Source organism: Manis javanica, chromosome 13 (assembly GCF_040802235.1).
Source record: "Manis javanica isolate MJ-LG chromosome 13, MJ_LKY, whole genome shotgun sequence".
In the NCBI taxonomy this organism is placed as follows: domain Eukaryota; kingdom Metazoa; phylum Chordata; class Mammalia; order Pholidota; family Manidae; genus Manis; species Manis javanica.
In genome coordinates, this window is record NC_133168.1 from 86409029 (window position 1) to 86436218 (window position 27190).

At 58.1% G+C, this 27190-nt stretch overlaps 2 protein-coding genes and 1 long non-coding RNA gene across 4 annotated transcripts in view; 2 read left to right on the plus strand and 1 right to left on the minus strand.

Annotated features, from left to right (window-relative positions):
* Positions 1 to 27190, minus strand: part of LOC118973187 (uncharacterized) — a 35316-nt gene that overhangs the window by 5060 nt on the left and 3066 nt on the right. The window contains exon 2 of one of the 2 annotated variants that reach the window (XR_005062428.2): positions 3090 to 3291. This is a non-coding gene — a long non-coding RNA (uncharacterized lncRNA). Of the gene's footprint in view, positions 1 to 2828; positions 2937 to 3089; positions 3292 to 27190 lie in introns of those variants that run through there. The other variant, XR_012124416.1, reaches the window with a different exon arrangement.
* On the plus strand, positions 317 to 3290 carry DAND5 (DAN domain BMP antagonist family member 5). Its single transcript, XM_017664550.1, has 2 exons — positions 317 to 643; positions 3045 to 3290. Exons 1-2 carry the CDS (start codon positions 317 to 319, stop codon positions 3288 to 3290), a joined length of 573 nt encoding a protein of 190 aa, XP_017520039.1.
* NFIX (nuclear factor I X) overlaps positions 14710 to 27190 on the plus strand; it is a 94554-nt gene continuing 82073 nt past the window's right edge. The window contains exon 1 of the mRNA XM_037022547.2: positions 14710 to 14988. Within this exon, the coding sequence (XP_036878442.1) occupies positions 14962 to 14988 (27 nt within the window). The 5' untranslated portion in view covers positions 14710 to 14961. The remainder of the gene's footprint in view (positions 14989 to 27190) is intronic.

A 27190-nucleotide genomic window follows, 5' to 3' on the forward strand; every position in this document is an offset into this window, starting at 1 on the left:
GACCTGGAAAGGAGTCCCTCAGTGCCTCTGAGTCCCTGCCTCTAGACCTGCCTTTCCAGGTCCCCACAGCCCACATACCAGGCTGCCTTTCCAGGCCCCCCACCAGGCTGGGGGGAGGGGTGGGAACCCAACAAGTTTGGGTTTACTCTCCTCCCCATTGTGGGTTTAGCAGAGGAGACTCCCAGGCTCCCAGGCAAAGGGCAAGCCATTAAAAGGGGGTCTGGAAGGGTCAAACTGCACTAGCCAGACAGCAGGGTCGACTGTCTGGGACCCTGAGCCCATTCTCAGACAGACTGACAGGCAGATGGACAGACAGATGCTCCTCAGCCAGCTGGCCACTCTCCTGAGCCTGCTCAGTGGGGCCCAGCTACCCACAGGCTCTGGGAGGCCTGGACCCCAGGATCCCTCACCCCAGCCCTGGGCTGCTGCCAATCAGTCCTGGGCTCTAGGCCAAGGGGCCCCAGCCTCCCTCTTGCCATCCTCCTCTATTGGCACCTGGAAGACTTTCTTGGGCTTGCAGAAGACCAGGAGGCTGGGGACAGGTGCCCTGCAGCATGGGCAGGAGGTGGCTGCTACCATGTCTCTGCCACTGGACCCACAGGAAGTGGCCCTGGAGATGTGCAAAGCTGTGCCCTTCATTCAGGTGAGGGTGGGTGGGGGAAGGAGAGGGCTGGGTTTCAGCACCTGTTTCCTCTCTTATAAAATGGGAAATGGGGCATAAGCCTCTTACTGAGACCATGCCTCCATCCTGTCTCCCAGCTTCTGCTATGGCCACACCCCCCTCCAAATATATTTTTCTATTTATTGGCCAGGGGGTGCCCATGAGCACTTGAGAGCCCCTCCATCCTCTACTCAGAACCTTCTATGGCTCCCACATCATTCAGAGAAGAAGCCAAAGTCTTCCCCGAGGCCAACAAGCCCTGCAAGCTCTGCCTTTTGTGTCTGTGTCCTTACCTCCTTCTATTCTCTCTCCTACTTCACTCCTGGCACGTTGGCCACCTTACTTTTTCCCAGACACACCAGCATTCTGTCTCCCTCAGGACCTTTGCACTGGTTGCTCCCATTGACTCTAGCATCCCTGCACCCCACCCGCTGCCCTGTCAACATTCTATGGCTCCTTTTCTCACCTCCTTCAGGTTTTTTACCTGAATGTTATTAAAAAATGCACCACCTCCCACCCAGTTCCTCTTGTTCTCCTTAATTTCTCGCTATAGTACACATCATCACCTAGTGTAGGAAATGGATTTTGTGATTGCATTCATCACTTCTTCCTCACTAGAATGTCTGCTCCACCAAAGAAGGGATTTTTATGCCTTATTCACTTCTGTATCCCTGTCCCCAGAATCTAGAACACAGCCAGGCACACAGTGGTGTGGTCAGGGTTTGTTGAATGAATGCTGAATAGTAAATAGTAGTGGTATTTGCTTCCCAGGAGCTATTGGGAAGTCTGAATGAGATGGGTGTAGGGATAAGCATTCAGTTGGTGTTCTATAAAGGCTGTAGGAATGCATATCATGTATTGTTTATGGCCCAGGCTTTGGTGCACCAGGTACCAGGTGTACCTGGGTTCAAGTTTGCCTTAATTGCTGATCTCTGTGTGACTCAGGGCAAATGGCTTCCCTTCTCTGACCCTCAGTTCCCACCTTTGCAAAATAGAATTAATAATAGTCGAGACTTCTGCCAAGTGTCTGGGACCATGTCCAGCAAGACATGAGTTCCTAAGACCCCTTGGCTTGTTATTCATTCAGCGAACCTGCACTGAATCCTGGATCAGCTGCCTTGGCCTGACTCCTGCCTAGGTTGCCCTGCACAGCTGGCATGCTGCATCAGACCTGGGGCCTGAGATCCAGCTGCATGCCCTCTCACAGACCTGCAAATGCCTCCCCAGCAGGTGGGGGTGGCGCAAAGGTGCTCTAAGTCTGAGCAGCCCCCTGAACAATTGTGTGGCCTTAGGCAAGGGACCCCTTTGAGCCTTAGTTTCCTCATCTGTAAGTGGGAATCATAATGGCTCCAGCCTCTCAGCACTGGGGGGAAGGAGGGAGTTCGCCTAAGGTGAGTAGCGTGGGCCAGGCCTGATGTTAGGGTTCAGGACGTGGCAGCTTTGGAGGTGATGCACTTGCTGCAGCTACACCCATAAGCAAAAGGCACAGAAAGTCCCTGTTTCCAGAAAGCTTAGATTCTGGGAGAGAGAGGAACAGTGAAAGAAACCCCGAAGAGATTTAACTACAAATGGCTCTGAACACACCAAGAGAGATTTGGCGGGTGAGAAGAGAGACCACCAGGGGGCGACATTTCCCTGGGGGCTGCTTTTACGATGAGGTCGAGGTCGAATGAGCTAGTGGGAGGGTGTCTGGAAGAGTGGCCCAGGAGGGGAGTACAGCAGGGCCAAAGCGCTGGAGGGAGGCGTGGGTCTGCTGTATTGGAGCAACAGTGAGTATATTGGAGGGGTGGCTGGGACCAAGTGTGGGAGGGGGAGGGGGCAAGTTAGGGCGGAGAAGGGAGGACTAGGGGGTTTAAACAGAGAAGGGCAATGATCTGGGGGCAAGCTGACGGCTCCACTTAGTTGGAGGGCATCATAGGAGGAACTAACATTTATTTAGCACCGACTGTGTGCCAGGCAGAGGGTTAAAGGCTTTCTGTTTAGCCTCCCTGCCCTGGGGCACCTGTAATACCACCCTTTCCCGCTCTCACTCATCCCTAGAGATGGCAGTGGCTTCCTGCTGGTGCCAATCCCCAGGCTACCTTGTCATGGTGGCCTGCCTGGAAGGAGCAGTCCTTCCTTGTATTAATCCTCTCTGTTGAAAGGCCTATAGTGGTGTCTTCTTTACCTGGTTGAGCTTTGATGATTTTCCTGGTGAGGAAATTGAGGTCCAGAGAGGTTGAGTAGCTTACACTGAGTCACACAGCCAGCAGCTAGCAGAATCAGGATTTGAACCCAGGCATCCATGCATCTCAAGGTGGGTGAAAACAGATGGGCGTTTATTCTCACCACTCTGACCCTGCACTCCTCTGCCCTTAACCCGTCTCCCTGACTCCGGCCCCAGGTGTTCTCCCAGCGCGGATGCACGGCCGTCCACCTCCAAAATCACCTCTGCTTTGGCCACTGTTCCTCCCTCTACGTCCCCGGCTTGGGCCCGGCCCCACTCGTCCTCTGCAACAGCTGTGCGCCTGCTCGCAAGCGCCGGGTGCCCGTGGTCCTGTGGTGTTGGGCGGGCAGCCCAGTCTCCCGACGGCGGGTGAAGATGTCCACTGTGCTGGTTGAGGAGTGTCACTGTAGCCCAAAGGTGTGATCTGAACATGATGGACAGAAACACAGATACACTCACTTCAGAGAGGGGAGATGGCCAAGGAAGACGCTGACCCAGATCATGCATGCTGGGTAGAGACCAGAGACACAGGGGCAACCAGACAGATCTCCAGAAACTTCGTCCTGCTTCTGGGGACACCAGGCACAGCTCCAGCCATGGGGGAGACCATTCATAGTCACACCACACACTTACTGAATTCTCAGTTTGCCAGGCCCTGCACTAAGCTTTTCACATGAACTAAAACAGAGCAGCCCAGTGAGATAGGGGTTGGTATCACAGAGAAGGAAACTGAGGACCCAACAGTCAAAGCCACTCACTAGGATCACACAACAGTAAGTGGCAGAGCCAGCATTCAGACTGTGTGGTGCCCACTTTTAACCCCCAGGCTGGAACTCTCATAGAATGAGTCAAAGACACACTTCCGCAGCGGGGAGGACAGATGGCCCCACCCAGACCAGGAGACGTGGTGCTTCCTCCAGCCTGAGACCCCAAGAAACCAAGGCAGGGGGTCAGACAGCTGCTCAGAAAGACCTGGGCTCCCCAAGTCAATGGCAGGACCCACATGCTCCGAGATGCCCCTCTTTCCCCCAAACCCGTCCCCACCCAGCCCCATGCCTAGTGTGGCATTCCACAAGAACCATAAAGGTTGGCAAACCCAGCTGTGTGTGGGCTGTGTTTTCTCCCAACCTGGGAGCAGGTGGCCCTGTGCTGTGGTGCAGGTATTGGGGGTGCTCCCTCAGCTGGGCACAGGGGCTGCGGCGGGCGAGGCCAGCCTGGCTTCGGGCAGCTAGAACCAGGGCCCTAGCAGATGGGACCGTCTGGCACAGACACCGGGACATGTGGTGCTGTCAGGGTTGCCTCCAAATGCCCCCCGGAGCGCAGGGGTGGGGGAGCAGCCGGGCCCCTCTCAGCCTTCTTCCTGCCTCAGGAAGGAAGGCCCCAGGTGAGGGGAGCAGGAGGAGGGGACACGAGGAAACAGATGGGCCAGCAGGGCGTGGGAGCCCGCGACCTCTGACCCCACAGGCCTGCACAGAAGGGTGGGAACAGGCCAGGCAGGCAGCTCCCAAGGCTCTGCTCCAAGGGCCCTGGGGAGGTGGGAGGGTCATGAGGGGCTCATGGGGGGTGCATTCTCTCTCCTCCCTCCAAAAATCTGTGCCAACCCCCAGGTGATCAGGTGATGTCAGAGTGGGCAGCTCAACCCTGGCACTGCGGGCACCCCTCTCTGGCAGGCAGGAGGCCCCTGATTTCCCCCCATCTTCAGCTGTGCCCACCTCCTGCCAGCCAGGGAGCCAGCTGGGAACCTTGGTGCGGTGGGGGGCGCCCAGAGTCCCTGCCCCCTCCTGGGCAGTGCCAACCAGCCCCCATCCCCGCTCCCCAGGCCCAGTAATGGGTGGGTAATGAGTGCTGGGGGAGCGGGGGAGGGGCGGGAGATGCAGGTGCCACAGGCGCTGGCACAGGGGCCGCTAATCAGGTTTGCCAACGCCATCTGTCACCGCATGAGCATCTGGGGCTCAAGGTGACCCTGTCACCCTCAGTTACAATTATGAGTTTGGCATCTGTATTAAAGCCCGCCAGCCAGCCAGGCAGGGGAGGGCTGGGGTGGGCATGAGGGGGTGTGCGGTGAGCCCCTTCCCAGGGGTCCTGTTCCCAGGGGCTGCATGGCTGCCAAGGCATGGGGCTTCTCAGTGCTTGGGGGAGTTCATGTGTGTGTGTGTGTGTGTGTGTGTGTGTGTGTGTGTGTGTGTACGCATGCACGCTTGTGTCAACCTCCACAATTCTGCAAGTGTATCTGTTTGCAGGGCAAGGAGTTGTGGGTTTTTGTGCGTCTCTGGGTGTGGTCTGAGCTTGGTGGGATGGCTGAGGATGAGAGCCAGCCCTGAGATGGTGTGGGTGCACAGGTGAACATGTATCCGTGCAGTGGGAGAGAAGCATGTGGCGTGCTGTTCCAGGTGTCTCGGGGTGATGGTCTGTCTCAGGGTGTGTGTATAGTTGTGTATGATATGTATGATGGTCTCAGGCTGTGTGTTTGGGGGTATGGCTCTGTGGGTAAGATCCTGTTGAAGTGTGTGTGTGTGTGTGTGTGTGTGTGTGTGTGTGTGTGTGTGTGCTCGCATAGGGCAGCAGCTGGAGAGGCTCTATGGTCACTGTGGGGCCCCTGTCCTGCTCTTTCTGTTTGTTCCTGCCCCCACACGCCCTTCTTCCTGGGCTATAATCTGGGGGGGGTTGTGCTCAGAGAACACAGGGGGCTGGCTCTGAGGAGGGCTGTGGGCTCTGGGTTCTTGGATCTGGATTCTAGCTCCTCAATTCGAGATTCTGGCAGACAGGATCTAGAGGTTTGGATTCTGGATCCTGGGTTCTGGATACTGGGCACTTGGACCTGGATTTTAGTGTGTGGGTCCTGAGTTCTTGGATCTGGATTCTAGATTGGATTCCTGGGAATCTCGATTTGGATTCTGGATTCAGGAATTTGGATTCCAGACTCTGGATTCAGGTCTGGGTTCTCCTTTCAAGACCCTGACTTCCAATCTCCAGGCTGTGTGCTGAGCCTGGGCCTGTTCTCTCTGCCCTTTTATTTAGGCTGGGCCACTGGGCAGCTCACCAGCCCCTGACCTGGTGAGTGCAGAGACCGTACATAGCCACCAGGGGACACCCTTGGTCCAGGTTTGGGCCAAGTTGACCCAGACTATGAGGAGTTAGGGGACCGCCCTAGCCTGGCTTGACCCTGGCTTGAGGGGGAGAGGGCGGGGCTTCGTCTCTTGCCCCTCCCTTCCCAGTCTCCACTGGTGACTGATGCTCTGTCTGTCAAGCATGGAGAACTGAACCAGCCCCTACAGACCCCTAATCTGGACCAGGAGACAGGGCACCCGGTCCATGGGTCACACCTGGCAGAAGGTGCGTATGTCCTCAGAATTGTCACTGAGCATAGGAAAACGTGTGCAGGTGTCACAGGGTACCATGGGTCTGGCGGGCACATGTGACTGTGTTTCCGTGGAGTATGAGCCCATGGGATAGTGCGTGGCCATGAGTGTCTGGCAGGGTCCTCAAGTGACAGGGCATCTATGAGGCCTTATCTATGACAGTGAGTGTCAATCTGGTGTGGCCTAGAAGTCCCTGTCAGATGGGTGTGTCTGACTGACATGTCTGTGTCACTGGATGTCTGCGATGTATCTGCAGGTGTCGCTGCGTCCATGAGGGTGTCTCGGAGGGTCTGGAGCAGTGTTCCTGAAGACTAGGTCCCCATGGTGGTGGTATCCTGTTAGCGGGTGTGTGAAGATATGCAGGGAACAGGTGTGACTTTGGAGAGTGTTGTCCAAAGAGGAGCGGGGAAGGTTCCGGGGTGGGGGCACCAGAGGCCCTGGGAGCATCCCCTTCCTTCCCTTCCTGGGTAACTCTGACCCTCCAGCTCTCTGGGTCTCCCGATGGCTGGGTCTCTTCCGCCCGCTCAGCGTCTCATGACTTTGCAGGTCCTGGCCCGCGGCCTCATCTGGCCGCCAGGCACAGCCCGGGCACAGTGGGCTCCGTGGGCCTAGGCTGGCTGGCCTTCCACCCCAGATTTCTCAATCCCACCCCCGCCTCTCCTTGTCCTTCTGTCCGTCCTTCCTCGTTTGTGCATTTCTCTCCATCTTACAGGCCTCTCCCATCTCTTATCTCTCCCTGTGTCTCTGTTCCTCCCCATCTCTGTCTCTCCCCGCCCGGTTTCCCGTCTCTGTAGGGCCGGGTGGGTCCGGGTGGGTCCGGGACAGCCCTGCCCGGGCGCCGCGGCTAACAATGCCCCATTCAGGCGGCCCGTCGGCGCCATGGCAACGCGCCCGCCCCGCCCTCCCCGCGCGGGCCGCGCGGGCCAGGAGGATGCCATGGTTACGTCAGGCGCGTGCCCGCCCCGCGCGCCACCGCCCCGCGCGCCCTGAAAGGGGCCAGACCAGCAGGGGGCGCCCATCCGCAGCCTCCGCCAGGAGTCAAGAGGCGCCGTCCTCCTTGGGAAGGAGGGACCTTCAGCCTCTCCGTGCCTCAGTTTCCCCTTTTGCAAAATATCAGGAATGGGCAGAGATCGGTGTGCGTGTGTGTGTGTATGTGTATGAAAGGGAGCGAGAGAGGGAGGAATGGCGGGTGAAGGCGCTCACTCTTTGGGGGTAGGTTTGTGTGAGTTTGCATTTCAGAGTTGGTAGAAATATATGTATGAACATGTGGGTCCATGTTTGCACCCTTGTGTGGATGTTTTATGAGAAATAGTTGCTTGCAGTTTGGAGGTGATTGTATGCCCATGTGTTGGAAATATGTGTGTGTGTGTATTTTCATGCCTATGTGTGACAGTAAGTGTCCATGTAGTCAGGGTGTGATGGTTTATCGGTGTAATCTGCGTGTGGTCATGTGACTGCTAACACGTCCCTGAGTTGCGTGCTGTGTGTGGTATGTGTGTGGTTTGGGTGTGACTGTGAGCTTATGAGTTCACGTGACTGTGTGTGTCCATGTTAACATGCCTGGTGTGTGGTGTGTGTGTGTGTGTGTGTGTAGGATGGTGGATGGCCATGTTGTTGGGTGTGGTTGTGAGTTGTGTTGCTGCTGTTTGTGTGTCTGGGAGTCTGTGTTCACAGTCATGTGTGCATGTGTGTGGTGGAACTGGGTGTGGGTTCCGAGGATTGCTGGGGCCTGGCTGAGCTCCGCCTCACCTGAGGGCCTCCTGGCACAGAAGGGGGTGCCCAGCTGCCTGGGACCTTGGACTCCCCGCAGGTTCAGGAGATCCCCGGCTGATGAATATTCATGAGGTGGGGGGCTGGCACCCACTGCCTACAGCTGCGCGTCCATTAGCGCCTCTCCCCTATTCTCCATGCTCTGACAGCACAGGGGAGGGGATGCAGTGTGGGCCTGTCCCAGTCTCCTGGGATGGGTCCTAGTGGCTGTCATGGGGGCTATGTCACCATGCCCAGCTGCTTGTTGGGACAGCTAAGGAGCTATCTCAATGTTGTGACAGGTACTGGGGAGAGCGACTGTTGTGTGACAAGATGTCCTTGTCACCATGGTATGACTATCACCCACTGTTTCTTTGTAGCTCTGTCCAGGGACTGAGGGTGTCATGTGGCAGTGTGAGATGTGTGCCTGTCACCTGCAACAGTGGAACTCTGAACATGTGTCTTTAGCGTGTCTTTGAGCAGTTCTGTAGTGGCCCATACCTGCTGGCTGCCTGCTCTGTGACACCCTGACAGTGAGGGTGTATTGCTGTGTACTTGGAGTGATTGGTTTGGTCCAAACACTGATCTAGGGACAGCTGTGTGGCCACACCCAGGGGAAGAAGTGGCCCATTCTGCTTCCCCTCCTGGTGACCAAGTGGGGCAGTGACTCTGTGTGGCCACGTGGCTAACACAGATGCAGGGGACCCCAGGCAGAGTATGTCAGTGTCCCTCTGCAAGTCAATGTGACGTGGATGCAGTGTGAGGGTCAACACGTCAGGGTAACTGTGAGGACGTGGGACACTATGAGGCTGGAGGCATGTGTGACCAGAATCGTTAAGGGTGTGATGGTATTTCTGTAACAGCACAGCTGAGGGTGTGATAGACAGTGTCACTGGTTGAAGGTGTGACAGTGTGGCTCTGTGTGTGGCTGAAGGTGTGACAGCATGCTTATGTGTGACAGCATGTGAGACTGTATAGTTGTGTGTGACAGTGTGACTTAGGAGACTGTGTGGCTGTGTGCGTGGCTGTGTGATCAAAGGTGTGACAGTGACACTATGCATGTGACAGCGAACATGTGTGATGGCAGGAGCCAAGGGGCTGTGACTGCCCCACCCCCACCCCCACCCCCACAGGCTGCACAGGGAGCCCGGCTACACTGCCACACACAATGACACTGTCGCAGCCTCAGTCATGCTGTCATATACAGCCATGCTGTCATGCCATCATGCTGGAGGAAGGCCTAGTGGCACAGGACCAGCAGCTGCCCAGCCTGGGGATGCATATGCACCTGGGACAGGAGCACCTGGAGATCCGGTGCCAGTGGATCTGTCTTCCCCATGCAGTCTGGGTTTGGGGTGTGCCCTCCAGATGCAGCAGGCACGGGGTGGGGAGGGCTCCTTGGGCCTGGGGGACTCCAGCCAGGGCCCTGGCATGTGGCCGGGGGGGCCCTGCAGCTTGGCCAGGGACACAGTGCAGCAGGCTTCACCCCCCTGATACCCACTCCCCGGGTTGGCGGGGCGGTGGCAGAGGACAGAGGCCCCATTCAGGAGCCAGCGCCAGGTTTCCAGGGCAGGTGGGGTGGGTGTCTGGCCTGCTGCAAATGAAACGTTTCCCCAACTGGTTCCCTTTGCCACAACAACCCTGGCCAGGCTGTGGCACCAGGGCATGTGGGAGTGTATGGCTGTGGGGCTTGTGCATAGCCCCGGGCTGGCCTGCATGTCCCCATTTGTGGTTTGGGGAAGTTTGTGGGTGTCTTTGGGTGTTGGAGTGGCCAACTTTCTATGTGTGTAACTGTTTGTACCCATGTGTGATCTTGTGTGTCTGTGGGTCCTTGAGTGTGTGTGTGTGGGGGGGTGTATGTCTTTGTGTGTGCTGCATCTATGGGTGATTTTGAGAGCACCTGTGAGCGTCCAGTAAGTCTGTCCTGTGTGAGATTTTGTGTCCTCTGCACTGTGCAGCCCTGTGTGTATCTGGGTAACTAGGCTCAGTGTGTGATCTGGAGGTGAGTATAACTGTGCCTGAGTATGTCTTTGAGCAAGTTGGTGTGTCTTTGCAAGTTGGTGTATGTCTGAGTCCCTGTGGGGGTCTATGTGATGGTGGGATCCTTTGTGTGTGACTGGGTGTTATCGGTGTCACTCTGGGAAGGTCTGTATGGGACTCTCTGTGCGGCTGTGTGTGTGTTTGTGTGTCTGTGTGCTACTCTGGAAGGCTGTGTGACAGTATCTCAGGGTGCCCCTGTGTCTGTGTGTGATCACAGTATTTTATATGATCCCCCAGAGGAGGAGGGATTGTATCTGTGTGTCCAAGTACGCCTATGTGGGTCTTGTGATTTTGTGCGTGTGTGACGTGGTCTCGGGTGTCCAGCCAGGAGTGCCTCGGGAACAGGGAATATAACTCCTGAGGCCCAGACCCCATTAGGAGCTCCCAGTCTGGGGTAGGGGCAGCAAGCAAAGGCTAGAATCCCCAGGCCTGGGGCACAGACCATGTCTGTTAGGTTGGGCAGGGGAGGCATCAGACCCTTTCAGAGAGTAGGGGATCCTCAGGGCCACCAGGAGGGCCTAGAGCACCCCTCTTCCCCACCCTGGCAGCACCCACAGCCTGGATCTCCACTTGTCTTGTGGGCCAGCTGTTCAGCACCTCCCCTGAGAGGCCTGTCCAACTGCCCTGGAGCCCAGCAATGCCTGGTTCCACCTTTGGTGGCCCAGGATAGAGCTGCCAGAGTCCAGATGTTTCAGTCCCCCCACCCCCTACCCCAGCCAGGGAGTACCATGGGCCTGGTTCCCGGTCCTCCCTCCCTCTCCTCTCCCCCCGACACCTGCATTGTCAGAACACACCTGCTGTCAGCTGCAACCAGGTGGGCAGCCCCGGCAGGGAGGAATGTGGGGGATTCCAGCTGTGGCATCCCAGCTGTGCCTGGCCCCCTGGCAGCACCCTCCTCCCCCACGATTTCTTGAAGGCCAGGTGTGCCCTAAGACTTGGGCTCTGTGAGGAGGGGCCAGGGGGCATTGGTGTTCTCCACGGCAGCCCAGCTGACTGCCTGTAGAAGTCCTCCTGGGGACAACTGTGGAGTGGGGAGCAGAGTGGGGGGGGCTGCTGCTTGGGAGGGGTGTGGTGGGTACGGTGGGGTGGTCTGAGAGTGCGGGTATGTGTGTGAGCATGGGGGCATGTAGACGGATGTGGTGTGTGAGTGTATAAGGAAGCAAGCTGTGTGTGTGTGTGTACATGGGAGGGTGTTCTGGTGTGACTGTGTGTACATGGAAGGACGGGTGGTATGTGTTTGTGAGTATGTATGTGTGAATGGAAGGATGTGTATAAGTGGAAGGTTGTGTCCTGTGTGTGTGTGTGTGTGTCTGTCTGTCTGGAAGGATGGGTGTTTTTTTTGGTATCTTTCTGAATGGAAGTATGGGTGTTGTGTACATACGTCTGGATGTTGTATGTGCATGTGACTGTCTGAATGGAAGGAGGGTGTCCTATGTATATGTGTGTGTCTGGATATTGTGTGTGTATGTTTGTGCATGCATGTGCACATCTATCTGAATAGAAGGATGGGTATGTTATGTGTGTGTGTCTGGATGTTGTGTGTGTATGTCTGTCTGTCTGAATGGGAAGATGTATGTTCTGTGTGTGCGTGTCTGTCTGAATGGACGGATGGGCATCCTGTGCATGTGTGTATGAACAGAGGGGTGACTGTTGTGGTGTGACTATGGGTGAGGTGGGCATGGGATGCTGCCTGATGTAGGGCCCAGGTTTGGGGCCGATACAGGAGGAGGAGGGCCAGGCTGCAGCCCTAGGTGTGGCATGGCTGGAGGACAGGCCAGGAGTGCGGTGGGACTGGGCCCAAGGTGGAGGGGCTCCTGTGGGTGCGCCCCTTGTTGCATGTTTGCAGAGTAGCAAGGAGGGTCCTCCTAGATCTCAAGATCTCCTCAGGCCGCCAGCTACATTAAAGGTACCAGACCCCCCCAAGCCCCCACCATTTCTTCCTGAGCCATCCTGGCCCCCACCCCTTGGTCCCCAAATGCCTTTGCTGACCCTTCCCTGAGCCCCTCATAGACCCCAGACCCCTCTTGCACTCCCTCCTGGTCCCCTTGTAGCCCCACCCCTCCCCCTGGTGCCCCCCTCTCCATGCCCCCTCCTCCTGCAGCCGTGGCAGTGGCCCTGAAACTGTAAACGGTGTTAAAAGTTTCTGTTTACGAGAAGCCCTTGAATTTTTAAGGACGTATCGATTCCCTGTGCCACGGCCTTGCCACAGCAGCGGCTGTGGTGCAGGGAAAGCCACGTGGGACCTGTGAGATCCCAGGGTCAGAGCCCCCCAAGCAGGGAGTAACAGATGCACATGTACCCAGACACACACTCAGGTGTGCAGAGCCCCCTCCCTGACTGGCACGTGTACACACACACCTAGTCCACACACCTACACAACCTGATACACACTCACAGACCCACACGCCTGAAAAGACACCAAGCCCCCCTCCTGACACACACATGCACGTGTGTACATACACTCGGATACGCACAGATCCCTCATCCTGCCGCACACCCTTAGGGATCACCCCAAAGAGAGCAGCACACTCCTAGTGACACCCCATGTACACTTTCTGCCACATACAGTCTGATCACAGACTGACCCACTGACCCTTGCACACGTGCCTACTTGGTCACACACACTCCACACTCCATGACACATGCAGAGACCCATATGCCTGCCACACATACGCAAGTCTGTCACACACACTGATACTGTCTCACAAAAAAGACCCTCAGAGCCGATGCACGTACTGTGGTCAGCTGGAAACACACGCGTTCATCCACACAGCCACATCCCAATGCTTCCTGTCAAACCCAGACCCTGTCTACATTTGACTCCCACTAGAATATCAGCCTCCACCCCACTGCAGGGTCTTTAGTCTTGTTCCCATGTCACCAGCTCCCAGGTACCCCAGCCAGACCTGTATCACTGCTACACAATACTGGTCCACACACAGACTCCTGAATGTACACTGACCTCTTTTCCCGATTAGGACCCAGACCCACCCACACAGACACCCAATACACAACTCCAGCCCCCTGCCTCAGTGGTGTAATGTGAACAGGAACACACCCCCTAGGGACATTTTCACACACACATACACACACACACCCTTTTCGCCTGCTTGCAGGGCCCCAATGAGCATAGCCACAGCAGCCTCTGTATACACACACACACAGGCACCAACACCCCTCCGACAGACAATGCATAGCTGAGAATTGCCACAGCCTCTTGGCCCAGGAGGGCAAGAAGTTGCTAGCTGCACCTGGCAGCAGGAGAGAGCTTTGTCTCGACAGGAGCTGCCTGGGGGCTGTGGGCACCACTTCCCCACCCACCCTGGGGGTCACCCAAGAGTTTTCCCTGCCCGCATACTGAGTGTACACTCTGGAAATAGGGGGTCAGTGGGCTGTATGAGGGACTGGAGCTGCACTTAGGTACATGTACCTAAGGCCTCCATGACCCTGTCTGTCTTTGTGAGTTGGGCTGTGTGGCCCCTACTAGATCCATGTATGTTCATGATCAGGGCCAAGTACAAGTGTGTGTGTGTGCGTGTGTGTGTGCCCGCGCGCAGGCATGCACTGTTTTCAGAGGGGTGGGAATGGCCTGGGTGTATATGTGTGATACCCATGTACATGGCTGGGAGATTCTCTGAGAGGGATTGTCAGTTGACTGGGTATCAGAACTGTTGGTCAGTGTACCCGAGGCTCAAGAGTACGGGCTTCAGGTATGTGGTGTGTATGCTCATGTGTTGTCCTAACTGCCAGTGTCACTTGGTGTTGGTGATAGTTTGTATCTTTGTATCAGGGCCAGTGTGCTGTGTTGTTTGGCACTTATGTCCAGGTGTCTGATGGTGTGTGTTTGTATGATGGTGTGCATCTCCTTTTTATCAGTGTCATTCTGTGTGCCCAGGTGTGTATTGCCACAACTGCCAAGACATTTTGGTACAGCTTTGTGTGTGTGCCATGTCTGTTTGGGCATGTATGTACAGAAGTTGTATGGAGCACGTCAGGGTGTGGTTGTGCAATCATGCCTGTGTCAGTGTGTCAGTCTGAACCTGTACACGTCAGCATGCATCACTGTGTGTGTGTCTTGGTGTGTATTAGTAGTGTGTGTCCGTGTGAGGTCTCATTGGCATGTGTCTGTGTGTATCTGGGTGTTTAAACATGGTTCGTTGCTGGAATGCGTGTGTGTCGGTATCATGTGATGGTGGGCATGTCCTGTGTGGGTCGTGGGCTGGTTTCCTGGTCTTGGTGTGTGTGCACGTGTGTGGGTTGTGTGTCTGCCGTATGCGGGGAGATATCGGCGTGTGCTTTGTTGTCGACGCGTGAATCGTGTGGCAATGCATTCTGTACGTGACGTGTGGCGGGGTCCGAGCCCCGCTGGGAGTGAGCGTGTGCCTGTGCTGGAACGCGGGCCAGCACGTGTCGGGGTGGCTGTGGCGGTGTGCGCCCCCGCACGCGCGCGTGTGTGTGCATGTGTGTGTGTGCGTGCGTGCGTGCGTGTGTGTGTGTGTGTGTGTGCGCGCCGGCCGCCGCTCCCCCGCGCGCCCGCCCCTCCCCGCGCCCCTCCTCCCGCCCGCGCCGCCCGCCCGCTCCCTCTCCCCGGAGTGCGCCGCTTCCAAACTTTGTCTAAACTTTCACTTTCACAGCGCGGCGGCGGCGGCGGCGGCGGCGGGCGAGGGTGACCGGCCGAGCGGCGGCGGCATGGAGTAGACGCGCGGCGGCGGCGGCGGCGGCGGCGGCGGCGGACGCAGGAGGCAGCGGCGAGCGCGGCGGCGGCGGCGGCCCCGGAGCCGGCGGGGCCGAGCCTGCGAGCGGCGAGCGCGGGGCCGCGGGCCGGGCGGGCGCAGCGCGGCGGAGGCCGGAGGAGCTGAGCCGGAGCCCCAGCCAGAGCGCGGCCGCCGCCTGCCGGGCCTCCCCGCGCCGCGGCCGGCCCCGCGCTCCCGCCCGGGCGCCCAGCTATGTACTCCCCGTACTGCCTCACCCAGGTACCGGCCGCCGCCCCCGCGCGACCAGCCCGGGAGGGGAGCGGGCGGGCGGGCGGGCCGAGGGGCGCGCGGCGGCCGGGGGTAGTGAGCCCGCGGGCGACCGAGGGGTGCAAGTCGTGCCGTGGGGAGCTCCGGCTGTGCTGGCAGCACCGTGCGCGGGCGACCCTGGCTCCTGAGCGGACTCCCACTGGGGGTCCCCGGGGGTGGTCGGCTGCGTGCGTGGCGCTGCCCGCGGAGCGCGGAGCGGGAGTGCGTGTGGGTGCGCGCGCGCGCGCGCTCGACTGGGGTGCGGTGGACCCCCAGCGACCTGTGGGCGACTGTGGCTTGCACCCGGGCAGCGTGTTTGCGGGGTGACAGAGTGACAGTGGGTAGTCCCGAGGGCGCATAGTGGGGACTGGGTCCCGCGGCGCTCCCTGGGGCGGACGCAGCTGTTCCCGAGGGTGGCAGCGACCGGCGTGCGTGGCGGCGGTCCCTGCGTGCGGCCGGGGTGCCCGGGGCGGGCCGAGCGGCCCGGGCGTCGCCCCAAAGTCTTTGTTCAGGCCTCACATGGGATCGGGGCTAAGAAAATGGCGGGGCTCCCAAATTTCCGAGGGGCAGGGGAGGGAAGGGAGGGACGGGCGCGCTGCCAGCCGGGGCCGCGCCTCTCTGCCGACCCTGGACGCTGCAGCCGTGTCTCCCCCCTCCCAAACTTTCCTCGGCGCAAACTTTCGGGCCCCAGCTATCCCGGCCGCTGAGAGGTGGACCGAGCCGGCCAGGGGAATCCCGTCCCGCCGCCCGGAGGCGGGAGAGGCGGGAGGCAGCTGTGGACGCCGCCGACAGTGCTGCGGCCACGCCGTCGGGTCGGCAGCGGGCACAACATCGTCAACCTTGGCGCGCTGGGAGAGTGCGTCCCGCCTCCAGCGAAGTTCCCCGAGCGGCGCTCAGCGTTCCGTGGCGGCTAAGGCCCGGGGAATGCTTGCCCTGCCACCCCTTTCCCGGACAGTGGCCCTAGGCTCCAGGGGAGCACAGGAACTGCCCAGAGTCCGGCAGTGGCCCTGGTAGCACTAGCACTGGCTGCAGGGCCAGGCCACGGCTGGTAACAGACTCTGCAGAGCCGACACCTGGAGGCTGCCTAGTCCTGCCTTCCAGCAGGGCCTGCCATGTGAGAAGAGAGTCTCTAGGCCAGGCCTGGGGTCCTAATTGTCCCCTCTGCCCAGCGTGAGCCCTCTCAGCCATATGCCAAGTGTGCCACAGCTGGGAGTGGGTGTCCCTGTGAATATGGCTGCTGCTGGGTGTGGTGAGGGGCAAGAGGGTAGTATGACAGGGGCATGTGTCAGCCACGGCCACGCCACACTTGCTTACCCACAGATACAAGTGTGTGTGTGTGAGTCAATTTTGGGTCTATGTGTGGCCCCTTTTGGCCACCTGTGAGCAGGCTTGCACGGCATGGACATATGTGTGGCCCAGGGAGCAGGATTTCCTGCACAAAAGGGGGTGTGGATGTGTGTTGGCAAGGTACACATGCACTCATATGTGTCACTGTACATGCAGGTGTGAGCAGGCACTTTGGCCGCTGTGGCAGGGTGGGGGATCCTCATATCTGTGCCTCTGACTGGCCAAGCAGTCCATCGTGGGCTCCTGCACAACCCTGCCCCCCTAGGTAGCTTTGGGGTTATGTTTGGTTGGACTGCTTGCTGGTCTTGGGAGCCTACTTGGGATCAAAACCCCATGCTCCAGCAGCCTTTTGCCCACAAGCAACCTGCCGGGCTCGCTGGCTTGCCCCTCGAGGCCTGGGTGAGACTCCAGTCCCTCGGATGTCACAGAACCTTGGGAAAGAAAACGCCAGCCTTGATGACAGGACTCGGAAGAGGTTGGGGCAGCCCCCATTCTCAGGGAGACAGCCAGACTTGATTCTGACACCCCAGAAGGGAGCAAGGGCTCGGCTCCGGGTTGTAGGCCTGTGGTGCCAGGGCAGCTGCGGAGGGGAGCGGGCATGATCTCACTGGGTAGCACCCCCAGCTTTGGGCAAGCAGCTACTGTTGTCAGGTCAGAAGGGTTTGGCCTGCCCCTCCAGAGAGCCACATCTCCTGAATTCAGAGTCTCTGTTTTTACAAATCTTTCTGCTTCCATAGTTCACCCTGCCAGTCTGTCTTTTTCTCTCCCTGTCTCTGGCTTCCTCTGCCCCTTTCCATCTCTCTCTCTCTGTCTCTGCCTTTCTCTGTCTTTGACTCTCCCTGTCTCTCCTTGTCCCTGTCCCTGACTCTGGTTCTGGCCCCATCTCTGCTGCCCCCTCCCACTGTGTCTCGGACTCTGTCTCTCTCTGGCCTGCATCTCTCTCTCTCTCTCTCCCTCTCCCTCTCCCTTTTCTTTTTTTCAAACCAGAATTGGCTTCGATTTTAAAGTCAATAAATGATTGAGCAGGAATGAGCTTGGAGCAGCGGGGCCCTGGCGGGGAAAGGCACTGTGGGCGAGGGGGAAGGGCGGGGGGAAAAATCTCCTTCTGGAAAAAGCATCGAAATCCAGGGCGGCTGGGCGGGGCGCTTGCTAGAGCTGTTTGCGTCCACTGCAGCCGCAGGCCTGAGTCCTAGGCAGAGAGGAGCGGGTGGATGGATGGGGACACCCACCCCCTCCAGAAACAGACACACACAGAAGTGTGGACACATGTTCACCACTGCCGTCCCCAATATGGAGACATAAGTGATGTTCTCACACTGATGTCCAGACACATGGCCATTAATGGACCTATGGACATAGGAAACAGTGGCCCTGCGTTCCTCCTGGACTCTTGTGCACACACACACACACACACACACACACACACACACACACCCGCACCTTGAGACGTGACGTGTGTATTGACGGGCTCATGGAGACAAAGACTGATACAGGCTTTCTCGAGTGTGTGTTCACCCCTGCACTTGCTCACATAGACCCAAGGATGGATGGACGGATGGACAGACACACACCTTTGCACAAGACATCAACGCTGTTGGCTCACCTGGATGTACACAGACATTCATGCACGCCGAGATTCTCTACTGCATGGCCACACAAGCAGAATGTCCATGCATACTGCAGAATGTTGCTGTGCCGCCATACACACAATCCTTCCAGGGTTGAGGGATGGGTTGGGGCCTCCCTGTTGCCTCTCCCTTCCCCCCAGCTCTCTCCCTGGGTCACTTTGGCCACCCCTCTGTCCCCGTGAAGCTGTTGCTCCCTGTCCTGGGACCAATGTAGGGTCCTCTTCTTATGGTGCATTTTCTCTCTGGCTCTGGTACTGCCTGCTTCATGCCCACCTCTGGGGTGGGAGCTGTATGCAGGTATGAGCTGGGATGCTGTGGGCCACGCTTAGGGATGGGCTCCATGAGATGCTTTGAGGTTGGGCCAGGTGCTCCGGGCTGAGGGCTCCCCTGGATTAGTTAGGGAGACAGGGTGCTCCCTTCTCCCAGGGGTCCTGGCCCAGCCGGGAATATCTCATGTGACTTCAAGGGCTCCAAAACAAGGCTGTGGGACCAGAGGTGGAGAAGTGAGCTTTGCCATAAGGCCGAGCAGAGTTTGAGCTCTATGTCTGCACCTTCTAAGCCTGTGACCTGAAGCACAGGATTTTCCTGATCTGTAAAATGGGCAATAATGGTGCCTACCTCTCAGTCTGGGATTAGACTCAGCACAGCACCTGGCATGTGACATGCTCAAGAAATGGAATGACTTGTCATTTTGGTTCTGATCCTAAAGCCACCCCCAGGCCCTCCCAACTGATAGCAGGCTGTTTCGGAGGGGTGGAAGGCAGGGCAGAGCACTTCCCAACCCTAGAATTCCAAGTGGGCTGCCTGGACGAGGAAGTAAGAGAAGAGTTTGGAAGGAGAGAGGCCAGCTTGTGGACCAGCTCTTTTCCCCGGCAGACAGTTGTGAGGGGTAGTGGTGAGAGTGGGGGTCCTGTAGGCCAAGAAGAGGGTGGCAGGGGTTCAGGGCAGGCAGAGATGATGGCGGGGGCCTAGGGAGCAGGAGGCGGGGAGCCAAGGCCTGGGTTGCCCCGTGGGGAGCAGATGCTGTGACCTTGGCCAGGCCTGCTCTGGCGCCGGCTCTGAGTGAGGCCTTTGCGCTGGAGTGTGCTGGAGTGTGTGTGCACATGAGTTGCCCCAGTGTGAGTGGGGTAAAGAGCCTGGGGGTGGGGGGATGGGTCCTAATGATGGCTTCAGGGATGTCCCCATGGCTCCAGAGCCATTTCTACATCTGCAACTGTGTGTTGTCACCTGGACCTGGACTCATGTGCAGGACCCTAGGCTGGTGCTTGGCAGGGTCAGGCAGGTGTGTGCTGGGGATGGGCATGCAGCTGTGGCTGCCAGCAAAATCCTCCTGGTGGTCAGTGTCTCACTGCTGGGCCTCCATGTCCAGCCCGCTGGGTGCGTGGCCTTTTTTGTCTTCTTGGTCCCTGTCCTCTCTGCTCTTGAGCTTGAGTTGGGGGTCTCACACCTCCTTTCAGCTGGACCAAGAGAGGCAGAGGAGACAGGGACATCTGCGCATTCCTCCAATGCAGCGCTGAGGATAGGGCCCCTGTCCACCCAGTTGGGGTGGGGGGGAAAGGGACATATCTTCATTTTCCTGTCCCCAAAATCCCAGTTGTGGAGGTAAAGGAGTCAGGGGAATAGCTGTGAGCAGCTAGGGTTCTCCCAGATCTGGATGCGTGTCCATGGCATGTTGGGCTTTACACCCACCATTTTCCCACAGACGGCCATGCGGCTACACATGTCAATGTGGGTCCCTTTCCAAGTGTCCCTGTGTCTCCGAGTGTCTGTCACTAGGTACTGCCTCTGTCTGCAAGGGTCATCCTAAGCTCTGTCTCTCTGTATTTGGGTGACAGTGGGGCCAGGCATGTGTGTTAGGTGCCTGATGTCTTTGTGTCGTGGTGCTGCCATTGTGTGTCACAGTGCAACCTGGTGTATCCTGTGCACCAGGGTTTTTTTTTTTTTTTTTTTTGCAGCAAGGGTTGTATCAGTGTCACCATGTGTCTCTACTTGTGTCAGCATATGTGTCATTGCCTTTGTCTCTGGGAACCATCTCCCCCTCCCATGTCGTTGCGCATCCTGGGCTTGTCCCTGTGACCCTCGATGTGTGTCTCACCACAACGACACCTCTTCCTGGCCTCTCTGGGCCTCTCCGCATTGTGGGAAATGCCCGTCACAGTAGCAAGGCTAGTGGCTGGGAGCAGGCCGGCCTCTCTGTGGCTTCCCCTGTGGCTAGGTGGCCGTGGTGGCCCTGCTATGGGCCCTGCCTGTGCCTCTGGCCCGGCACGGACAGAAGCCTGTTGTGTGTTGAGGTGCGGGTGTGTTTGGGCCGCCCACAGGCCTCCCTCTGTCTGCCCGGCATGCATTGATCTTGGCTTCTGCCTTGTCCGTCCTGGCCTGGCCGGCTGGGGTGGGTGGCCGGCTGTCTCCCTGGGCCCAAGCCCGCTGCCCCCACTGCCTCCACGGCCAGGCCTGCCCTGGGTTCCACACCCTGTGCCTCCCAGGGCCCCTCCGAGGCTCCAAGGGTGCAGATTTGGAAACTGAGGCCCCCCTTCTCTCTCTCTCTCCTCCCTCTCTCCTCCCCTCCTCCTGCGCTCTCTCCCTCTCTCTCCTCCTGCCAAACACATCTTGGCTCCGTCTGAATATCTCTCCTCCTCGATTTTTGGCTCCAGCTCTGGGCGCGTTCACTAAAAGAAGAAGGGCTAGCTCCCCCCTTCCCTGCTCCCCTCGTCACCGCCTCCCCCTTCCTGAAGAGCCCCTCTGAGGGTGGGAGTGGCCTTGTGCAGGGGCCTGGGTCCCCCAAGAGGGCTTCGCCAAAGGGGGCACAGGCCTGCTGGGCGAGGGGGCTGGTGGACAGGGCCTGGCAGCTTGAGGGGGCAGTGACCGGGGTGACCGTGCTGCCTGGCTGGCCAGGCAGGCGGGTGGGGAGGGTTTGGGGGCATGGAGCTGGGGTGTCTGGCTTCTGGTGGGGCTGGCAGGCCTCTGTGAGGCGCAGCTGTGCCCAGAACTCTGAGCTGTGTTTGCCACCACTACCGATGTGGCTGCGCCAGCCGGGAGGGGGAGGCGGGTGGCGGGCACTGCGGCGCTCCGTAGCCAATCGGAAGCCGGGGTTGCACTGGGGAGCTTTCCCCCCACTGGGCCCCACCCTGAGGGGAGCTGGGGGGGTGGCCAGCCACGGGCAGGGGGCAGCTCCATCACTACTGTGAAGGACCCTGCCCCCTTGACTGAAAGCTCAGCGCCAGCCTTCCTGGCACAGATTGGGCAAGGGTGGGGGTCTGTCCCCACCTGAATCTGTGGCAGCCAAGCTGGAGGAAAGGGCTGCTTGGAGGCGCAGCCCACCCCCTTGGCTTCCCGGGCAGCTTTTAGTCCAGGGCAGCCAGGAGCTGGGGGTAGTGGGGACCAGGTATCTAAGAGGTTCTGTCCAAACCTCAGCTTTGGTCGAATCATCTCGGGAATTTATTCTAGGTCCATTTCATACAAAGTTGAACACTGTCACTGGCACATGCGGGCACAAAGAATCACACTGTCACACACAGGCCATGGCAAGCCCTGGCACAGGACACCTCCCGAAATCAGGCACACACAGACATAGGCGTCTGCACACAAAGAGGCTCGCCTTCACACAGACACCTAGATGCCCATCACCCCCCCGACATCGGTGAGGTGCTGCACACGCAAGGACGTGTGCGTGGGTGGGCGCAGACCAGCAGGCACACTCAGTCGCACAATAACATGCGGTGAGACACACAGCCCAGACACACGCACTGCCGCCGCTGAACACGCAGGAGTGCGTGGACCCACAAATACAGCAAGAAGTGCATGGCACACGTGTGCAGTAACACTGTCAGGTGCCCAGAAACACACATGAGTGCTGACCCCTACCCCCCTCCTCAGACACACAGGAGCACACACACACAGTGACACACTCAGACACACAGTGATACACACACACTTGGCAATGTCTGGAAATATATCTGCTTGTCACACGTGGAGGAGATTTGCCCCTGGCACCTAGTGGGTGAATGCCAGGAATGCTGCCCAACACCCAACAGATGCCCCCACCACGATGTCATTCCCCCAGGTCCACAGTTCCAAAGTGGAGAAACTCAACCCTGGTGTATTGTCAGACACACATGGTAATGCACCTGTGTGCACAGCTAGCCCCTGAGGCCCATTGGACACACACTATCTACATACATACATAAAAGGACAAGAGGCCAGCTGACACAGCATGTCATACATAGTCTGGCCCATAAAGGCAGACCCCGTCCCCACCAAGTCCAGGCACAAATAGTGTGGCCATGGACAGTCCTGTGTTGCCCCACACAGGGATTCACACCTGAGTTACACGTGGCCAGGACACCCCAGCATAGGACACACCGGCCTTTTGGGCCTTGCGGCTAAGGGCCTCTCTTTTGTTTTTCCCACTGCTGGCAGCCATTGAGACAGTCCAGGGTGGAGGCAAGACCACCTTATGAGACTCTCACTCTCGTGGGACCTGTCTCATTAGTCCTCTGGCCATTGACTCCTCATTTCTGACTCTGGAGAAAGAAGGATGGCTGGCAGACTTGTGTGGGCAGAAAGCCTTTGGTAGGATAATAACGACATGAACATTTGTCCTACAAACCCTAGTTGTGGCTAAAGTGTGCTATGTGCGTGCTGGGTCCAGCCTGTGCTAGGTGCCTTTCCAGCTTGTCTTTCTGAATTCCCTCCAGGTGTGGCAAGGTTAGCTGTGCCCACGTGTGTGTTACTGGGTGCATCTGACAGTCTATTAGGGCAGGGGTTCTCCATTTTGACAATGTTGGCATTTGGGACATTTGGACATTCTTTGGAGAGTAGGGCCTCTGAGCCAAATTCTGGGGTTTGAATCCTGGCTCTGCTACTCATTAGCTGTGTGACATTGGGCAAGTCACTCAACCTGTCTGGTTTCCTCTGCCCGGGTTGTGGTAAGGATCAGAGGAGTTGGTTTGTAGAAAGTACTTTGAAATGGTGCTTAACGTGAAGGAAGTGCTTGATTTTATAGGCGAAAAACTGAGACTTAGAGAAGAGGCGTCCAGTGCTAGGGTCAAGGGCTAAGAGATGGTGGAGCCTTGGTCTCTTCTCTGATTGCCACCACCTAAAATCCTACTGATGGGACAGAATTGCAGCTTATTCTCTGGCCTTTACCAGATTTCAAAGTGGGCCTGTATGCTTGCATGTCCCCATATGAAGCTTGCCCCAGCTGTTGGCCCTTAACCCTCCTTACCACTCAGACCTTTGGATCTTCTTCCATTCAGGACTCAGAATGAGAGTGGATGGCCATCTCACCCCCTCTACACCCTCACTGACCAGGCTTGCCATCACTACCCTGATGGGATCCGACGGGGCCCAACAAGGCCCAATGCCCTTTCCCACACCTTGCTCGGCACCCAGCTGGAGCCTGTATGGGGGGGGGGGTGCAGCTGGGGGCCTGTGCATTCCTTTGACAAATATTTCCCAGGCACCTCCTGGGTGCCAGGCCCTGTTCTAGGCCCTGAGAACTCAGCAGGGAGCAAAATCAGCAGAGGTGCCAGCCCCGGTAGGAGGGCAGACAGTGAACCCAAGAAATGGTGGAGTGTCCAGTACTTGAGACAGTGATAGGTGCTGGAGGAGAAGGAGAACAGGTAGGGCCCTCGAAGTGCTGGGCAGCTGCGGTTTCAGAAGAGGTGGTCTGGGAGGCCTCGTGGCTCTGCTGACAACTCAGCATTGTTCTGCCACGGCTCAGGTGTAGCCAGCCCCCAGGTCCTTTTCCCTTTCAAAGGGGCAAGCCTAGAGGTCAATGGTTCGTGGCTTAGCATGGTTGCCCCCACCATCTATCTGCCAGGAATGCATTGTGGTTGCTGCAGCCGGAGGTCATCCATTATCCATACTTGTGGATACACCGTATGCTGCCTGCCCAAGACCTGGGGACAAGATGGCGGCGGCCTCTCCTGTACATAAACTGGGGCTCAATGGGCATGGGGCATTCTCAACCCTGCTGCTCTGAGCTGGGGGTGGGGCGGGGGCAGCTGGTGGCCCGGAATGGCACTTCCACCTGGGCCCCTCGATTTAGCTCCCCCGGGGCGGGCCCAGTTTATTTTTACCTCAGCCCGTCACCCTGGCAGTGCCAGGCTGTGCCATCTTTGTAGGGTCTTGGGGATCTGCCCACAGCTTGAGGGGACCTGGCTTTGTCTGCCAGACCCTCAGTTCCCACTGGGTCCCTTCTCCCTCTACGCCCAAAGCTCCAGGTGTGAGGGCTCTGGGCTGGGGCTGGTGGGGTCAGCACAGCTGGCTGGTAACCACCGTGCCCAGCCTGGTGGCATTTGGTTTGGCGCCCTGCCTGCCCCCCACCCCCACCCCATGCCCGGGCAGAGCTGAGCGGCTGCTGCTGCCAGTCTCCATTTCAAAGCTGGGGGTGGGGGTGGGGGAGCGCCGGGTGCCTACCGGCCCCGTGCCTGTCCCGTGCCACCTGGGGTTTGTCCCCCATCCCTACTTCCTGGAAGGGCCTTGGCTGCTTTTCCTGCTGCCCCTTTGCAGCCTGGAGTTCAGGGAGGATGCCCGCCTGGCTTCCATCTTCCCTGATTCCTCTCTCTCTTGCTTGCCGGCTCGCTTGTAATGGCTCACCGTTTTTGGCATGTCCTCCCCTTCCCCCTCCCATAGGCACCAACCTTGCTTCCAAACCGGCCATAGCTAACTCTCCGACCTTCTCTGCTGCCGGGGGCTGGGACCCTAGAAATGACAATTTGGGGGGCCAGGCATGTTGGCACCAGGGGCTTTCTGGGTGCTTGCATGTGTGTGAGGGGGACCCATGCTCCAAGCCAGCTTGTGCAACCCGCCTCGAGGTTGGCAGAGTTGGCTGAGGAAAGGGGATGGCAGAGGAAGTGGGGGCCCTTCCATTTCTGACTGTCCCTGGGGCCCCATGTTGGCCTGCAGGCTGCTGGGAGACCAGGGTTGGCATTTGTGCCCAAGCCCAGGGCCTGGACTAGCAAAAGCAAGTCTTCATTTGTGGGGTGCCCTGACCCTTCCTCCCCCAAGGTCCCTCAGGACTCCCCCTCCTCCCCAGGGCTGGGGGTGGGTGGGAGAACCAAGCCCCACATTGGGCACTTGTGCCCCCAGAGGGGCAAGGGACTTCGGAGGAACCGGTTTACTGCCCCACCACCCCCCAGCCTGCTGCCCGGGCCTCTGCCTCTCTCGGCACTAAACAAAGTTTGCTAAGTAACTTCAAATGTTATTTGAGGACGGCCTGGCCTCAGCCCAAGGCGGCCCTGTGGAAACTTGTTTTTCGCTGCCGAGGCTGCAAGTATCAAAGACACACTTTCGGGGGGGGGGTGCTTTGACGCCTCTCTGGACTCTGTGGCAGGGGCTAGCCCTGAACTGACACACACACAGAGCCCACGCCAACAGAGGGACACCCGCATCATGCTGCATCTTGTACACCGGATGCACGAGGGCCACGGACCACAGCACACACCGTAATACACACAACACACACATGCCGACACATCGAGGAAGTGAAGTGGGGTTCTCAGGGTGCTGTCCCCCAGCCCGTGGGCTCCAGGATTTTCCCAGCTGTGAAGTTTCTCAAAGCCTGGAATTCTGTATTCTAAGGTCTCCGGGGCACGAGTGGGGGCTAGGACAGTTCTCCTTTCTCTCAGCCTCAGTTTCCCCAGCCATAGAGGGACGCGAAGGCCAGGACGATATAGGAAGTTTAATCCTACACTGATCAGGAGTATGCCTGGGGTTTCTCATCCCTCAGGAAGTGCTGACATGAGGAACGAGTCCCTAAAAGTGGGATCTGAGTGCAGGGCCTAGGGTAAACCAGTGCTTGCAAGTGTCAGCCGGCTTTTCTGTCAGTCCTGACCCCACAAACATGATGTGTGTCCCCCCTGACTGAAGGCCTCAAGCGAGGTCCCCAGGCAGCTCTGGGTTCTCCAGGTGCCAGGGAAGCCTCTGGTTTTGTCACTTCCTCCTTCCCTTTTTCTCCAAGCTTTTCTTAATCTTTCCCCAAATCCCTCCGTCTCCAGGTCTCCAGCAGTCCTTCCTGCACAGGCCTGGAGCTCAGGGGAGGTGTGGGACACAGGCTCAGATATGTGTCTCTTATGGAAGCCAGCGAGGTCTGAGGTCACTTCCTGGGCACCCCAAGCCCAGGCCAGGGGCTGGGGCTTGGGCATCTGAGTGCAGCTGGTGAGGGGAAGATTTATCATAAAGTCCCTCTGACCTCCCATGGTTTGCAAGCAAGGGGGTCCCATTGGACACAATGGAAAGGTCAGGGCCCAAGGGGACACTGGACTGACCCCCCCCACCAGTTCCCGAGAGCATTCCTGTCCCACTGTCAGCCGGACCTTCACCAAGATAGGTTTGCAGGGGGTCCCCATTCCCAGCCCCACTCACAGTCAGTACCCGCAACACCCCGCCACCCGCAGTCTGTCGAGAAGTGACAGCCTGTCACAGGCACCGCCGCACACCGGCACAATCTGTCGTCCATGCACAGTCTCACACACAACCTGTCACACACATGCACACACACACAGCGGCACAGTCGCACACACAGCCAGCCTCACACGATCACACCAAACGTCACAGCTTGTCACAGCCATAGACTCCTCACAATAAAAATAACAGCTACCAACTCCAGAGTAATTATGCCAGGGCAGCGGGTGGGTGGGCGATTGCATGTGACCTCCTGTAACCCTCCCAACACATGGCAGGTATGAGTAACCTGTTTTACAGATGAGGAAACAAAGGCCACAAGGTCAAGTGCCAAGGTCATGGGCCTAGAAGTGGGGTGGCAGGAATTACTCAGCCAGGCCCCCAAGGACAAGCAAGACTCAAACAGGTACCCCTGCTTTTCAACCCACTCATGTGTGGCTGAAACCCCCCCTCCTAGCTCTCCCCATGGGAGCCCCCATCCCATTCCTTGAATGGGGAAAACTGAGGTTCCAAGCAGCCCAGCTAAGAAACAGTCAGGGGCCTGCTGACTCTTTGCTTAAGGGAGCTCAAACTGCCCTCTGCTGAGGACATTTGAGCCATGCCCTCCACCCGGAATGCTGCTTAGCTCCTGTGGCTGGGGGTGCTGTAGGATTCCCTGTGTAGGAGCTGTTGGGTGGGGCCAGGGTCCTGGAAGGCAGAAAAGTCCTGGGTCTTCTAAACCTCTGTGTCTGTCCACACAGGGCAGGGGGTGTTGGGGTGGCGGTGGTAGCCTTGGACTCCCAGTCAAGTCCCTC

Bases quoted from the DNA above. Each gene is read 5' to 3' on its own strand.
- DAND5 (XM_017664550.1), top strand. From the start codon at position 317: ATGCTCCTCAGCCAGCTGGCCACTCTCCTGAGCCTGCTCAGTGGGGCC. The intron at 644-3,044 runs GTGAGGGTGGGT...CTCCGGCCCCAG, and splicing joins AAGCTGTGCCCTTCATTCAG to GTGTTCTCCCAGCGCGGATG.